This window comes from Takifugu flavidus, chromosome 3, assembly GCF_003711565.1.
Source record: "Takifugu flavidus isolate HTHZ2018 chromosome 3, ASM371156v2, whole genome shotgun sequence".
Classification (NCBI taxonomy): domain Eukaryota; kingdom Metazoa; phylum Chordata; class Actinopteri; order Tetraodontiformes; family Tetraodontidae; genus Takifugu; species Takifugu flavidus.
In genome coordinates, this window is record NC_079522.1 from 12,186,102 (window position 1) to 12,198,649 (window position 12,548).

The 12,548-nt window shown below is 47.1% G+C and overlaps 3 protein-coding genes across 4 annotated transcripts; 1 reads left to right on the plus strand and 2 right to left on the minus strand.

Annotated features, from left to right (window-relative positions):
* Window positions 1-239: 239 nt before the first annotated feature.
* On the minus strand, window positions 240-3,193 carry LOC130522841 (keratin, type I cytoskeletal 18-like). Of its 2 annotated transcripts, XM_057027606.1 has the most exons (8): window positions 2,687-3,193; window positions 2,523-2,605; window positions 2,284-2,440; window positions 2,042-2,203; window positions 1,839-1,964; window positions 1,382-1,611; window positions 1,095-1,129; window positions 240-545 (listed from the first exon to the last, which is right to left on the minus strand). In XM_057027606.1, the coding sequence occupies exons 1-8, from the start codon at window positions 3,050-3,052 to the stop codon at window positions 280-282; spliced, it is 1,425 nt and encodes a 474-aa protein (XP_056883586.1). In that variant the 5' UTR covers window positions 3,053-3,193; the 3' UTR covers window positions 240-279. The 2 variants fall into 2 exon arrangements, with proteins under 2 accessions (XP_056883586.1, XP_056883587.1); XM_057027607.1 differs by lacking the exon at window positions 1,095-1,129 and having other exon boundaries at window positions 379-545.
* LOC130522843 (intermediate filament protein ON3-like) lies at window positions 3,077-7,103 on the plus strand. The gene is made up of 10 exons (XM_057027610.1): window positions 3,077-3,199; window positions 3,314-3,539; window positions 5,302-5,510; window positions 5,590-5,650; window positions 5,740-5,835; window positions 5,916-6,080; window positions 6,149-6,274; window positions 6,353-6,573; window positions 6,650-6,672; window positions 6,810-7,103. Exons 2-10 carry the CDS (start codon window positions 3,396-3,398, stop codon window positions 6,815-6,817), a joined length of 1,053 nt encoding a protein of 350 aa, XP_056883590.1. The 5' UTR covers window positions 3,077-3,199; window positions 3,314-3,395; the 3' UTR covers window positions 6,818-7,103.
* A 495-nt stretch (window positions 7,104-7,598) lies between these two features.
* gpbar1 (G protein-coupled bile acid receptor 1) lies at window positions 7,599-11,240 on the minus strand. Its single transcript, XM_057027611.1, has 2 exons — window positions 10,653-11,240; window positions 7,599-9,700 (listed from the first exon to the last, which is right to left on the minus strand). The coding sequence occupies exon 2, from the start codon at window positions 9,633-9,635 to the stop codon at window positions 8,610-8,612; it is 1,026 nt and encodes a 341-aa protein (XP_056883591.1). The 5' UTR covers window positions 9,636-9,700; window positions 10,653-11,240; the 3' UTR covers window positions 7,599-8,609.
* Between the last annotated feature and the right edge of the window lie 1,308 nt (window positions 11,241-12,548).

The window sequence follows — 12,548 nt, forward strand, 5'->3', positions numbered from 1 at the left end:
TAATTCCTAAATGTGTAAAACAACACAAACAAATCTTCCTAGTTTAGTTTGCTCCCTTGAGACCACCGAAGGAGGGGACTGATGACCCCCTCTGACCGCTGTGTTTATATTATCAGAATTGACGACTTTCACATAAATATTTTTTAAATTGATGAAACACGGCCATTGAGCATATTTAGATTTAGAGACTTTATTTGTTGACACCAGACGATGCACAAGTGTTTTTGAAAGCAACAAGTCGAGACACCAGAACTCTTGACTTTGTAGTGAATGCAATGATCAGGCCTCTTCAATGGCAGGTTTTTCTTCTTCCTCAGATGAGGAGGAAGAGGAGGAGGAGGAAGAGGATGCAGAAGAATCATTTTTTTCCTTTTTTGTCTCCATGGGGGGGCCGTTATGCTGTGCAGCAGCATCCTCACACAGCATGTCAGCCAGTTCAGCCCTGGGGTCTCCGGGGGGTGCAGAGTTGGAGGGAGGGGCATCTTTCTGCTTCACACTGGCTTCATCCTGTGCAACGATCATCTGGTTTTTAGGCTTGTGCTCCTCTGGAAGAAGAAAAAAGCACATCTACAGTTAATGTGACAAGAATAACAATGAGATTTTCCATCGAGGTCCTCGACGAAGCGTTTAGTTTTGTGCAACATGGTGGTGGGATTACATCTTAAACAGTGAGTGAGGTGCAGTTTAGTACTCCAGATGAGAAGATCTGATCACCCCACGTCTCGTTGACTCAAACCTGACATGTCCCAAACTGCCAAATGTTTGACGTCTACCCTCGAGTGACCTGGGCTGAACCGGCGCAAGTTGCTGCTGCTTGAGTTGGGTATCGGTTTTGGTGCAATGCTAGGCTAACAAGCAAATGGTGGAAACGATCTTCTCATTCGGATCTTATAGGAAAGTGCATTCACAGAGACGATCTCAAGAAAGAAAGGTCAGGGTTTGATTTCAAATGTATCACGTTTACAAATCCATTGACAGATTTCAGATCCTGGAGTGCAACAACATTGAAGTGTGACTTCCCAGAAATTACACATGCAGGAATATGCTGCGAGATTCATCCGGTCAGTAGTTTGTCCATCGGAACCAGAACTTACCTTGCAGCAGGACATCCTCTAAAGAAAAGTCCAAGCTGTCGGGGAGGGAAAAAGGGACAAACATGCTAACGTACCAAGCGGAGAACGGGTCTGACTTAAGTTTGTGCCCCCCCCACCCCACCAGAACAATTTTAGCCTTTAGCAAGTTTAGCATTTGCCTGGAGGTACAGCCGCATCGTTTAATTTCAACAAGCACAGCCGAGAGCCTGGAAACCAGGGAGTAACAACTTGAAAGCATTTGCAACATGTTGAACTATGCTAACCTGAGGCGCAGGATTTATTCTCACCTCTCATTGTCAACGGTCATGCCGTGGATCAGCAGCTGGTAGTTATTGATTTCTGCCTCCAGCTTCATCTTGACGCACAGCAGGTTCTTGTTGGTTTCCACCTGCCGCTCCACCTGTGACCTCACCTTCCTCAGCTCCGACTCCAGGTCCAGTAGCATCTTGTTGAGGGGGGCCTGGTGTTGCTGATACTCACATTTGGCGTTCAGTAGGCTCTCCTCCAGATTTCTGATCTGGAAGAGAGGAAGGAGAGTTTTCTGCCTATTTCTGCCTTTTTTCTGGTCTCTTTCTGGAGGATCACCTAATAAACACACCTACACGAGGAACACCTCAGGTGGCGTCTCAAAGATTGAGGACTTCCCTCAAGTAAGGTTGCATGTTTCCAGTGTAATGACACAGCAGCAGGAATGTTCTAAAGGTCTGGTTGACCGTGCATGCAGGTGTGTACATGTGTTCCTACCATGGCCTGGATGCTCTGGATCCTAATATCCAAGGTTTGCTTCTGCTTTAGGAGCTCTTTCAGGTCCTTCTTTCCAGACAGCAGAGCCTCGTTGTTTTGGGCCTCCACCACTTTGATGTTTTCAAACTGTGGAGAGAAAGAGAAGATGGTGAAACCCTACGAAGAACAACGTGCAGAGAAAGCCACGTCTGCTGGGCTGGTACCTCATTCTGGTACCAGTCTTCGGTGTCCTTCAGATTCTTTTTGGCCAGGTTGTCGTACTGGTGGCGGATGTTGTTGAGCATGATGGCCAGGTTGGAGTTGTGAGAGTCGATCTCCACCTTCACCTCGGAGTCTCTGATCTTCTCACACAGGCCCTCCACCTCCTGGAAGAGGCGCAGCGGGGATGCTCACACGTTTCAGCCCACATTGTTCAGCCAACCCGGCCCGCTTGGGTCACACTTACGTCCTTGTGGTCCTGGTTGAGTCGCTCCAGCTCCTCCTTCACCAAATCGATTTCCTTCTGCGTCTGCTGGCGGTTCAGTTTGGTGTCCTCGTAGGTCTTCTTGAGATTGACCACCTCCTTTTCCAACACCTTCCTGGCCTTTATCTCGTCATCCAGCCTGCACACAAATCAGCTCAGCACAGAATATACACCAGAGGCCATGTTTTACACTGGGAAATGATATTCTGTGTGCGATGTACTTGTTTTTGAGGTCTTCTTCAGCTAGTTTGGCATTGTCAATCTGGAGCAACAGTGTGGCGTTGTCCATGGTGACATCCTTCACCTACACAGAGAAATCCACATCATCACACCACACTCCGGATGAATAAATTAATTCATTCCGATTTTATTTCTGATGACCCACCTGCTTCTTGAGGCCCTCCAGTGGTTTCTCGATCTCATCCCAGTCTCGTCCCTTGGGTGTCTTCCTCTTTGCCAGTATCTCGTCGATCTCTCTCTCCAGGTCGCCGTTCTCATTCTCCAGCCTCTTCACCTTGCCAAGGTAGCCGGACAGTCGGTCGTTCAGACCCCGCAGTGTCTGCTTGACGTCCACGGGGGCGTCAGCGGCGGCCGGAGGTGCGGACGCGGTGGGTTTGGCTTGATCCACCGCCGGATGGTCCCTCTCGTCCTTGCGCAGCATGCTTCGCAGCCCCTGCAGGCTGGACACGGACGCCCTGGACCCCCTTCCTCCGGCTCCACCGAACATACTGGCAGCGGTGTTTGAGGGCATGGTTGCGGTGCGGGTAATAAGTGGTTCAGCCTAGAGAATCACCTGGATGTTGCCGGCGCAGGTGGATTTTATACACCTTTTTATGCGTCATTCCGCCCCCCTGTTGATGCCATTGGTCTATACAAAGTAGTAAAAGGCGAAATTCAGGTATTTCGTGTCGGCTTTTTTAATTTTCTACCCGTGTTGCAGCTCCAGCTCTCCTTTGATTGGACCCTGTGGAATTTTGAGGAGGTGATGTCTGGTCCTCACCCACCTTAAAAGCAGGTGTTCCGGAGAGGATGCAGGTACAGGACGCAGACTGCACATCTGTCCACGTTCCGAGGATCCCGCTGCAAGCTGCAACATGCTCAGACCGAGAGAATACAGCAGCCGGTCCTATAACCCCAGAGGGACCGGACCCAGCAAAAGTTACCCGACCGCCAACAAATCCAGGGAGAAGGATGACATGGTGGGACTCAACGACAAGTTCGTCCAGCTGATTGATAAGGTTTGTATGACGATACAAGTGTATTATTATTAATATTACTACTACTAGTAGTATAATGCTTATTGTTATTATCATTATTATAACTATTATTATTATTATTATTAGTAGTAGTAGTAGTAGTAGTAGTATAATGCTTATTATTATTATTATTATTATTATTATTATTATTATTATTATTATTAGTAGTAGTAGTAGTAGTATAATGCTTATTATTATTATTATTATTAGTAGTAGTAGTAGTAGTAGTATAATGCTTATTATTATTATTAGTAGTAGTAGTAGTAGTAGTAGTAGTAGTAGTAGTATAATGCTTATTATTATTATTATTATTATTGTTGTTGTTGTTGTTATTGTTATTATTATTAGGAGCCAAGCACCGACTGGCGGAGGTTTATTAGTTATTTATTAGTTGTTTTTGGCTCCACTGCCTAAAGGTGCTTCAAAACTCGAGAAAGTTTGCCCGACACCTCAAAAGGAAGCTATACATTTATGTATTTTAGGGGTCCCGGGCACAGACGTCCAGAAATGGCTCTTGGCCGCCACCTATTTTCGGAGAGGCCCCGGATATGGGACATTAAACTTGGTGGGGTTATTTAGTGTACAAAGATACAGAAAAAAGTCTCCTGGAGCCATGACACACGGGAAGTGCGCCATTTTCATTTGAAAATGCGATTTTGACCACATTTTTGTAGGTTTCAGACCTGGTACTTGAGCAAACTCTTTTTAAAGAGCTTTTATGGGATCATCTTTATATTTCAACTGTGCAATTTGGAGACGGGCGATGTTAATTTGTGAAGCTTATTAATGTTGATGTCTGGCCATAAACCAGGAAGTGGTTGTCATTGGGACATAAGTTGTTGAATCGGCGCCAATGGTCACGTGTGTGATTGCGGTCTGGACCTGAGCAAAATTAATATGCGGTTGTTTCTTTAGCGCCACCTGCTGGCAACAGAAAAAGTCATGTTTTGCATTCTGATGGCTGCTCCGAGTGTGTTTAGTACATTCATCTTAAACCTGGTGAGGAAGTCAACGAGACCTTGATGGGTCAGAGGGTATTGCCATGAATGAAAAAGGTTTGACCAGGATTCCACCCAAAAGCCATACATTTCAATAATTTCTTTATGTTATAGCGCCACCTAGATATGGCTGGCTGTAAATCAGACACAAGCTGTCAAAATAGGCTCATGGTTGCTATTTATGAATGCTGTCTCAGTCTGAACATCCATACTGTATATACGCAGCAATATTCTATAGCAGTTAGAGCGCCGCCTCCTGGTAACATAATAATAATAATTATTATTACAATAATAATAGTTCTTCTTATTATTATTATTTTTATTATTATTCTTATTATTAATATTATTATTATTATTATTATTACTATATCGTGTTTCTTTTAGGGAATTGACGTTTTTTTATATATATAAATAACAAGCTCAGCCGTTATTATTGAAGTAAATGTTAATTACTGGGCAACACGGTATTTTGGAAAAAAAAAAAAAACTTAGAGTTACAACACTTACATGTAACGTAAAGTTTATCATAAAGCACGCACACGATCGTGCAGCCGTATGAAAAAACGAATGGATGTATGCAGATTTGGCGCCACCTTGTGGACAATTACATAATTATTTTGAGGTACTGCATCTTCAGTTGATTTAGAAGAAAAACAAAAGGAAATCGGTCACGTGGTATTTTAATTAAGCATTTATTTTGCTGAATAGATTAAATATCTGGACTTTCACTTCTGTGCGTGTTGAAGGTGAAACATCTGGAAGATGAGAACAAAAAGCTGGAGACCAAGCTAAAGATCCTCAAGGAGCATGAGCAGTACGGGTCCAAAATCGATGACATCGTCCCACACCTGGCGAATGAGCTGGAGGAGCAGGTGGAGAACCTGATCCAGGACCAAGAGAATCTGAAAGCTGAGCTCCTCAAGAAGGAGGAGGAGGTGGAGGACACCAGGAAGAAGTGAGTGGGGGTGAGGATAGCTTCACCCAGTGATGTCTATGGAGCTCCCAAAGTGTTTTGTTTGATTTCTTCATTTTAGGTACGAAAATGAGTTGCTGAAGAAAGCTGAGCTGGAAAATGAGTTTGTCCTCAGCAAAAAGGTGAATAGATTCTTCCGCCATGTCTATTCTTTCTAAAACATGGAAACCATTAATTCTTTCATCCGTATGCATGTATGCGCACACACAAGGATGTAGATGATGGTCATCTGAGGGCCGTGGAACAGGTGCTGGAGCTGGAGGACCTGATAGGAGAACTGGATTTGCGTAGAGTCGGTTATGATGAGGTAATACTCAGAAAAACCAACGCTTTCAAGATAATGTTCCCTGCAGACATCAGAAAGATGGTCCTGTCTGCTGCCTGCAGGAGATCAAGGAGCTGGAATCTCAAGTCCAGAATGTGACAGTCGTCTTAAAAGATAACGGCACGCGCTCTCTGGACATGGACAACATAGTCGAGAGCTACAAGACTCAGTACGCTAACATGGCAACGCGTTCTAGGGAGGACGTGGAGTATTGGAACAAGAAGAAGGTGAGGAAAAAGATCTCAGACATAGCACAGACATGAAAAGCTTCTTCAGCCTCACCCCCCTCCTCTAGATGGACACCATGGTCTTCAATGCAGGACAGCGTGAGCAGGAGGTGCGTGACTTAAAGAGGGACGTGGCGGATTTGATGCGCCACATCCAGAGGTTGAACGCAGAACTGGAGGCCCAGCTGAGGAAGGTCCGTCTCTCAGTCCAGGCCAGTAGCTGCAGATTTTGTCCTTCATCCATCAGCTTGAACCTCGATTTTCCCCGTCAGGAAGAGGCCCTGCAAAAGGAAATCCTCGAGACCAGGGCGGAGGGGGACGGACAGGTGCAAAAGACCCGCGATGACATCGCGCAGCTGGAGGAGGCCTTGAAGAGGGCCAAGCAGGATCTGGCTGGACAGATCTGTGAGTACCAAGAGCTGATGAACCTCAAACTGGCCCTGGACATCGAGATCGCCACCTACCGAAAGCTGCTGGAGGGCGAAGAGCAGAGGTACGCAGGCGCCCTGTCAGTCGTTCCATTTCATCACGTTGGTGCTAACATCGCTTTCTGCTCTGCTTCTATCAAGGATGAACGGCCTTCTGCATGCAGGTAAGAGCCAGCCTGAGGAGCGTAGCAGCTGTTTAGCTCCAGCAACCTGGAGTGGAGCTGGACAGGAAGTAAACTGAGCGCATGACTTTGGCTTTTGTGTTTCCTCTCACACTAACATGAAGCTCTCTTACACTCAGATGTCTAAAAACAAACAAAACGAAACACAATTACCGGCCAGAGAAGCTGCAGGACCCCCCCCACCATCCTATGAATGCTCCATCCTGGTTTGGGCGCCCCTCCCCCTCCCAAAATGCCTGCTGGTCCGCGTGGAAGTGGTGTCGGAAGGTTCCCATTACACCTGACATTTGCGCTTCTGTGTTTGCACGTCCACAAAAAGTGAAATAAGAGAAGTCAAATTAAATAAAAGAAGAATGACAGAGCTCCTTGTTTACCTGGCAAATTTAGAATGCAAAATAAAACATTAGCCCCCCTGCTTGTGTCAAACAGTATCTTTCTTCTTTGCCTGCGGTGTCCAGAGAAGCAGAAGACCGTCTCAGGGTAGAAAGACTCCGGGAAATAAAGCTTAAAAATGGAATTTCTGTCATAAATGGTACGCTCTGTTCTCAGGGTTCTATGGAGGGACTTAAGACGACCTGCGACTCCCTCAGCTCTTGTCTCCTTCGACCTTAGTGACGTACTTCAGTGTGTTTGTGATGGGCTTCCTAATTAACAGACATCAGTAATTATGAGCTGGAGTCCGACAGTCGCGCGCTTGCTTCGCTTTTGTCCTCCTACTCTTCCTGGACACGGAGGGACATGAGGCTGTGATGTGGAAAATGGCCTGAGCGGGAGGGAACGCCGTGCAGCCTACCTGCGGGTGATGTCCTCGCTCAGCTCTTTAATTGGATTGGAGCGTGTTTTTCCACCTTTGCCGGCTGTCTTTGCCGCCCACATCCTGTCTGGAGACGTTAAAAACTACAGACACGTACGGTAACACAGATTCTCCATTTAATCGAGTTGCACACATTTAACCTTCCGGTCACATTTATCTGAGGAAGTCGGAAACATGAAACAATCTGACTGGTTTTTGCATTTTGGTGGCAGCCTGAGACCTCTCTAGTTTCAGCTAAATACACACCAGTAAAGGAATAAAATAAACACTGCAAACAGGTGGTTGACAGATGGAGAGAAGCCTCTAAATCAACTTGTTTTTGATCTCAGATGGGCTGGATGACTAATAAAATATCATCATCTATTAAGATTGAGACCCTCAAATGTATCTGTAATGTTTTGGTAAATCATATTTGGGATTCGTCCCACTGGAGTGGACCCTCGGGGGGGCGGCTCTGGCCCGTGGGCCTAAAGTTCAACCCCCCTGCTTTAAACTAAGGTCCAGAGGCAAAGGGACAAGGACACGGTGACACAGTTCTGGCTTTGAAGCATATTTGCAGAATGTATAATGGTGATACGAGGGGATAATTAAAGATATTGTACCCGCTGCTGGCGGTGTGTTTGAGTTGGTGCGTTTGAGAGGCTCTGCTGAGCCACCGATGTTGTTCGTGTTGTTTATACAGGTTGAGAGCATCAAATTACACCAACGTTTGTGAAGGCAACACACAGCCACATGTCCAGAGGGTAAAGCTGGAGAATGGTGTAATTCAGGGGCAGATCAAGTCCAATATAATCGATGAAATTTGAAATTAAAATCCAGCCTGATGGGGCAAGCTAATGCCTGAACCAAGGTTAAAACCAAAAAAAAAAAGGTGGCGTGAAACAAATTGAACCACAGGGGTTGGGATTAAGTGTGTCAGGATTAATCTTTGAAGGTTTAATCTGAAACGACGAGTTAAAGGCATCAGGAAAGCTGGACTGGACGGCCGGTGAAACAGTCAATGACAATGTGTTTTTTCACTGCTACGCGACATTTCCACCTGCGTGCGCTGATCAATAAACCACGGGCACGAGCGGAAACATCTTAAATAACCAGCGGGAGAGCATCAGACCGCCACCTCCTCCAGGCCCTGCGTCCCCCGCCCCCACCTGTCTCTCAGTTTCTGGAGAATTTTGTGTGCGGGCTCCGTGTACTGCCTGTTGGCCAGGCCGAGCACCAGCGGCACCACGGCCATGCTCCCGATCCCCGTGCACGACAGCACGATGTGCGTGGTGGAGCTCCACTTGGTGTCGCTGATCAAGAACACGATGCAGACGTGCATGTAGATGAGGTAGGGGACCCAGCAGGCCAGGAAGGTCAAGGACACCGCCACCACGCAGCGGGTGTAGCGCAGGTTCAGCCTGTGCTCCTGGTCGGAGGTCGCATTCCCGCGCTCCACTGAACGATGGAGACGACAAATGTCCCTGAGCTGGCCTCGCGTGATCAGCAAAACGCGGCCGGTCATGGCGGCGATGGTGAGAATGGCGGGCAAGACCAGCCCGTACACCTCCAGGAAGATGAAGGCGTTGGAAAAGACTCGCCTGTAGGAGCAGCACATGGTTCCGTTCGTGGAGCAGTTCGCGAGCGCCGCGGCCTTTTGGCCGTTTTCACAGCAGCCGTTCCAATCCGAGCCGGTCCAGTTGTTCCACCCAAACGAAGGCAGAGAGGCGTAGAGGAGCGGCGGCAGCCAGGCGGCGAGCAACGCCAGGGGACAGCTGCGGTGCATCCACAGGTTGCTGTAATGCAGGGGGTCCACGATGCAGATGTAACGCTCATAGTGCACCATCACCAAGTTCAAAAGGAACGCCAGGAACAGGAAGTTGGGGAAAATGTGAGCCACCATGCAGGAGCTGAAGCTGAGCTCGCGGTTGAGACCCATTAAGGGGATGAAGGGCAGCGCGACGCCGGTGCACAGATCCGCCACGAGCAGGCTGAGGAAGAAGTAGTTGGGCGTGTTGTGGAGCTGGCGGTTCCAGGCGATGCCCAAGATGATGACCACGTTGGCCAGAATGATGGAGGTGGACAGCGGGACGGTGATGGCGTAGATGAGCCGCTCATCGGAGAGAAAGGAGCGGGAATCGTTGCAGTCCATCCTCGGAGCGGCGAGCGGACTCTGTCCCGTTGGCCAGGCGTTAGTCCCGAGGAGGAACAGTGACCCTGTGGGAGGGAAGGGGCGGCGTTAAGAACTGCAAACGCATCGTGGAGGCGCTTTCAGGCAACAACGTTCTCACGTTCTACTTCAGAATGATCAGATTAAGGAAAAATTCTGTGTCTGATGGAACGAGCCGATTGCTTGTAACCAACGACATTTAAGAGTGAGACGTTGCACTTCAAAGGAGCAGCTATTGAGGCCAATCTGAAAAAATAAAGAAACTTCCTCCATGTTTTAGATAACGCAGCGTCGCCACATCCACGAGTCCATCAGACAAGAGTTAATGAAGGCTCAAGGTAGCATGAGAGGAGATGAGAGGAGATGTGAAGGCTGAGGAGCGTCTTTGACGCCCGACCAAACACAACATCTCCCCCTCTCTGCGCCTCAGCGCCACAAGTAAGAGGTGACATCACAAATGGATTCCGCCCGTTTCCCAGACACGTCACCTCAGTGGGATCTGTTGATCCCTCGAGGGTGTGATGACACAGAAGATCGTCATATTCTGGATATTTGTTGTGGTGACGAACCAGAATGGGACAAACGGAGATGGGGACGGCGCGAGTGCTTTGTTAGCCAACGGCTGAGATAAGAGAGTGTTAATGGCTTTAAGGACACATCTATTCAATAACTGAACAGCTGGGATTCTGGAGTCACACCTCCCCTCCTGCATCTGTGTATATTTTAGAAACTCACCCACATCCGGGGGGGTGAAGCTCAATCAAGTTCAGATTTCTGCTTTTGTTTCCTATTTTCTGCCAGCATGTGTATCAATTGAAACACAATTTCCAACAGTGGAATGACAACATAACTGCAGACTGGGACATTATAAGACACAACAGGAACTCTCTAAAGGAGTTCCACACCGTGCTAAAGTCCAGACTTTCCTTAATTTGAGCCTTTTTTGAGCCAATGGTCTCCTTCCCAAACCAGAATGAACTCCAGAGACTGAACTTTTACCTTGGTGTGAACATTCCAGTCGTGAGTCCTTTCTTCATCCTCCAGTGCGTCATGTCGAAAGAATCCGATTCTTTTCTTGTCTCTTTTCTCCTTTCAGTGAAAACGGGCTGCCTGTTCAAACCCTCGCCACAAACTGGAGGAGAGACGGCGAGGGGAGCCGGCTCAGTTCCTCTTGATACTTTAAAGGGGAAGTGCACACTGAATGAGGAGATGGGAGGAGGTACAGGAGCTAATGGAGCTTTTTTTCTTTCCTGGAGGGAGGGTTGCTGGTCATGTCACAGATCAGTGCACGAACATTCGCCCACTGCTGCTTTACCGCCATTGGTGGGGCGATCATCGGGGGACAGGAACAACTGCCCGGAAAATGATTTGAAAACATTCCAGTGTCACATCGATCATCCCGGTATGTGGAGTGGCTTCTCGTCCACCATGGTGCCCTTCAACAGGAGCATCTCCAAGATGTTCAGAAGAAAACAACAACAGGTTGGAGGGTTGCTTCTGGGAGTTGCATGTGCTCCCAGAACCTGAGAAGGATTCCTTCCTTTTCCTCCCACTTGACTCAAAGCCCGAGTGTATGGATGTGTGTGTCCTGTGAATCACTGCCCACGTTTCAGGGGGTTTCCCAGTTCTCCCAGCCGCTCTGACCCTGATGGGGGCGCTACTTTGTGGCCTCATCCAACGGTGGCTGGATTGATTTGTATTTAAAAGTGGGCGACATGTGACTTAAGTCGTAAGAGCAACATGAAATTTGCACGATTCAGTGCGAGTTCATCCTCAAGGTTTACGTCAACTTACGTTAAGGCCCACGCCGATCGGAATAGTGCGGCACGAGCTAGTTGGCATTTTCAAGTAGACACGAAGAATTGTTGGTAGCTAAAGCAGCACAACGTTACATTACAACTCTATGAATTAAAACCTTGTGAACACAACAAAGTTAGAAAATGACATCCTACTTTGGAGAACAGACCTTTGGCCAAGCATCTGAATGGAGAGTGCCTTTTTTTCTCTCTGAGATATACTTGTTTACAACAAGTCAAGATTAGCTTGAGCATTTGAAAGACGTTCAAGCAACCGTCCTGCCTGCTGAGGAAGTCCGAGGCTTTTCTCCACACACGCTGCCGTACCAAACTGTATGTTGGTTTAAACAAATGCTGTTTAAAAGATGTATGTGCTGCTTTTATTTAACTAAGACTGATCTACAGTGTACATACAACAGTACATTTGAGTTCATAACAGATCACACCGGCCACGTTTCTAAACACAACGTCGGATGGAAGACCGACGGTGACCCGTTAGCCAAACACCCAAGACTCCCTCACTGATAGACTGGTAACAATGGACCAGCGCCAGTCAGATAATGACTGGAAATAGTAAATGTTCCTGGAGGCCTTTGGATAAGACACTACACAGGGAGGACAAGCTGGACATGAAACCACAACATCCCCATAGTTCAAAGATAGGATGCCTGGTTGACCTGGAACATTTAGTCCTCTTAAATTTAGTCAATGTCGTTAATTTAAGGTACACCCAGTCACTACCAAAAAAGTCAAGATTAGCTTAAACTTTGGGGCTCACGTTGAATACATTTGGTACGTTGCTTCATCCCCTACATTTTCACAAACATCCATCCTATTAGCGTCTGCTGTACACTAATAACAAAGTAGACAAAGTACACTAATAACACTAATAACAAAATTAAAGTTTGACTGTGTCTGTTTGTCCCTTCTGGGCTCCTGTAGAAGCGAGACGGCTAACATCAACGGAGGAGGACCCAGGTCAATATTTATACAAATACCTCACTGTTACTTGAACAAAACACAGCAATTATTAAGCAGAGATTGATCTGATATTAAAATATAACGAGATAAAATCTTTAATTACGTATGGCTTGGTATC